This window comes from Triticum aestivum, chromosome 6D, assembly GCF_018294505.1.
Source record: "Triticum aestivum cultivar Chinese Spring chromosome 6D, IWGSC CS RefSeq v2.1, whole genome shotgun sequence".
NCBI classification, from domain to species: domain Eukaryota; kingdom Viridiplantae; phylum Streptophyta; class Magnoliopsida; order Poales; family Poaceae; genus Triticum; species Triticum aestivum.
In genome coordinates, this window is record NC_057811.1 from 48,834,061 (window position 1) to 48,836,832 (window position 2,772).

At 51.4% G+C, this 2,772-nt stretch overlaps 1 protein-coding gene across 1 annotated transcript; it reads left to right on the forward strand.

Moving 5' to 3' along the window:
* Positions 1–1,475: 1,475 nt before the first annotated feature.
* LOC123141026 (xylanase inhibitor protein 1-like) lies at positions 1,476–2,772 on the forward strand. Its single transcript, XM_044560275.1, has one exon. It carries the CDS (start codon positions 1,596–1,598, stop codon positions 2,514–2,516), a length of 921 nt encoding a protein of 306 aa, XP_044416210.1. The 5' UTR covers positions 1,476–1,595; the 3' UTR covers positions 2,517–2,772.

Below are 2,772 nucleotides of genomic sequence, written 5' to 3' on the forward strand. Positions count from 1 at the left end.
CACTAGCGGCAATGTTGGTCGTGCTCGGTGGCGAACCACGCGTCCTAGTTACCGCGTACATTGGGTCACGGTGGAGGTCGGCTGGGAGTAGAGCACAGGATCTCCGTCAGTTGTGCGTGGCCTGAGGCCGGCACCGGAACCCTATCAAGGTTGACGTCCCACCCGTACGGTAGGTTTACATTGGGCTACGGCGCCGGCACGTAGCGGTGCACCGGCATGTAGTGGCGAAACCACGGCCGCCGGCTCAAGGTAGATTTATCTGTTCTCATAAACTAGCGAATTACCAACTATATTATCCAAGAGTAACAACCAAGTCATATATACAATGTACGCTTGCAACCATTGAATAAATTGTACAGAATACCAAACAAAGAAGATTCAACTAGGTCATGGAACAACTCACATGCACCTTCCACAGGTCGAGTGGATGATCCCAATGATGAGCGAATGATCCTAATGACGAGCGGTCGGCGAGATTATATTGCTCCTGTGATGATTAGTGATGTCTGCGCTAGAGCTTGCTTACAACCCTGCGAGTTAAGGAGCGACGGCTACATGCGTATTAGGTTTTGTAAGTCATGAAACCTCTATCTATACGAGGAAAACAATTCGGTTGAGCTTAGTCAGAACACCAATCAAACGGCATGACTGGACGCTGTCCATACTAGCCCTGTCCCAGTTTCAGAATTACAAAATTATCATTTACTATTAATAAAAAATTAACCGTAGAACAGATGATAACTGCTGATCAATAGAATATGTGTAGTTTATGGGAATAATCAGTGAATATCCGCACACATCGAAATCAAAGGCTTTCATCTGGCGAGCAACCGAGTAACGACGTTACTAATTATCTCAACTATGCTCAGATGTGTGATTCTGCCCTCTGGAACCGACATCTCCCTTCGCTCGTGTCTCTCTAGATGATATAAATAGCACCTGTAACCATTAATCAAGACAGAGATTTTCACTTTTCTCAAACAAAGAGATTAGTTAGGTCTGGTCAAAACTTAGTGTACTCCCTCCTTCCATCTATCTAGGGTCTAATACGTTTTTTAAGGCTAACTTTGACCAAGTGTTAGAGAAATAATATATGACATGCAAGTTACACAAAGCATACCGTCAAATTCGTACGTGAAAGGTGCTTTCAATGATATAATTTTCACATTATACATCTCAGATATTATTAATCTTATCAATAGTCAAATGCAGTTTTAAAAAACGCATTAGGCTCTATATAGAAGGAAGGAGGGAGTAGTATTTATACTCCACTAAGTCTTTTAGTCCCTTTAACTTCTAGGGAGTTAGAAATGCCCTTAGGATTCACTCCTGCGTGCGGCACGCCGCCCGGAAGGGAGCAACCAAAAGCAACCTGAAATGTTACTCTTGCTTGCCCAACTCAAGTCAACCATAGCTACCTAAAATGGTGCTCCAGTCAGCCATAGCTGCCTAGCGAGCTCGGTTCCACGTCTCGATCTGCCTCTCTATATTTGCCTCCAAAATCCATCTATATATATCGCACTCGAGCTAAACAAACCTTCTTCATCCAAACAAGCAAAGGCAATACCAAAGCTAGCTACGAGTAGAATCCAACAATGGCGCCGCTCGCACCCCGGAGGCCAGCAGCCTGCCTCCTAGCCCTTCTCTCGGTCGTTGCCGTGGCCCTATCCTTGGCCGCGCCGGGATTGGCGGCGGGGAAGACCGGCCAGGTGACGGTGTTCTGGGGACGGAATAAGGCCGAGGGGTCCCTGCGCGAGGCCTGCGACTCCGGCATGTACACCATGGTCACCATGTCATTCCTCGACGTCTTCGGCGCCAACGGAAAGTACCACCTCGACCTCTCCGGCCACGACCTCTCCGCCGTCGGCGCCGACATCAAGCACTGCCAGTCCAAGGGCGTCCCCGTCTCCCTCTCCATCGGCGGCTACGACGCCCGCTACTCGCTCCCGTCCAACCGCTCCGCGCTCAACCTCTTCGACCACCTCTGGGACTCCTACTTCGGCGGTTCCAAGCCGGGCGTCCCCCGCCCCTTCGGCGACGCGTGGCTCGACGGCGTCGACCTCTTCCTGGAGCACGGCACGCCGGCGGACCGCTACGACGTGCTGGCGCTCGAGCTGGCCAAGCACAACATCCGCGGCGGCCCGGGGAAGCCGCTGCACCTGACGGCGACGGTCCGGTGCGGGCACCCGCCGGCGGCGCACGTGGGGCGAGCGCTGGCGACGGGGATCTTCGAGCGCGTCCACGTGAGGATCTACGAGGAGAGCGACAAGGCGTGCAACCAGTACGGGGCGTGGGAGGAGGCGTGGGACAGGTGGACGGCGGCGTACCCGGCCACCCGGTTCTTCATCGGGCTCACCGCCGACGACAAGTCGTACCAGTGGATACACCCCAAGAACGTCTACTACGGCATCACGCCGGTGGCGCAGAAGAAGGAGAACTACGGCGGGGTCATGCTCTGGGACCGATACTTCGACAAGCACAGCGACTACAGCAGCTACATCAAGTACTACGCCTGATCGGAGCTATACTTCCACAAGCCACGCTGTTGCATCACCTCACCGTCGACTTGATTTTGATGTGTTGTTGCAAACTTGCAAGCAAGAATAAAGTGAGGCTTAACTGCCAACTCCATGAATTTAATGTTTGTGTTTTTATCTGTAATTAGATAGGCTTTCAACAAACATGATAGTCCCTCATCAGCAGCAAATGCAAGACAAGATACGAAGAGATTGGATCCCGACGAATTCTTCTAGTCAGTTCAAAATTCTCAAA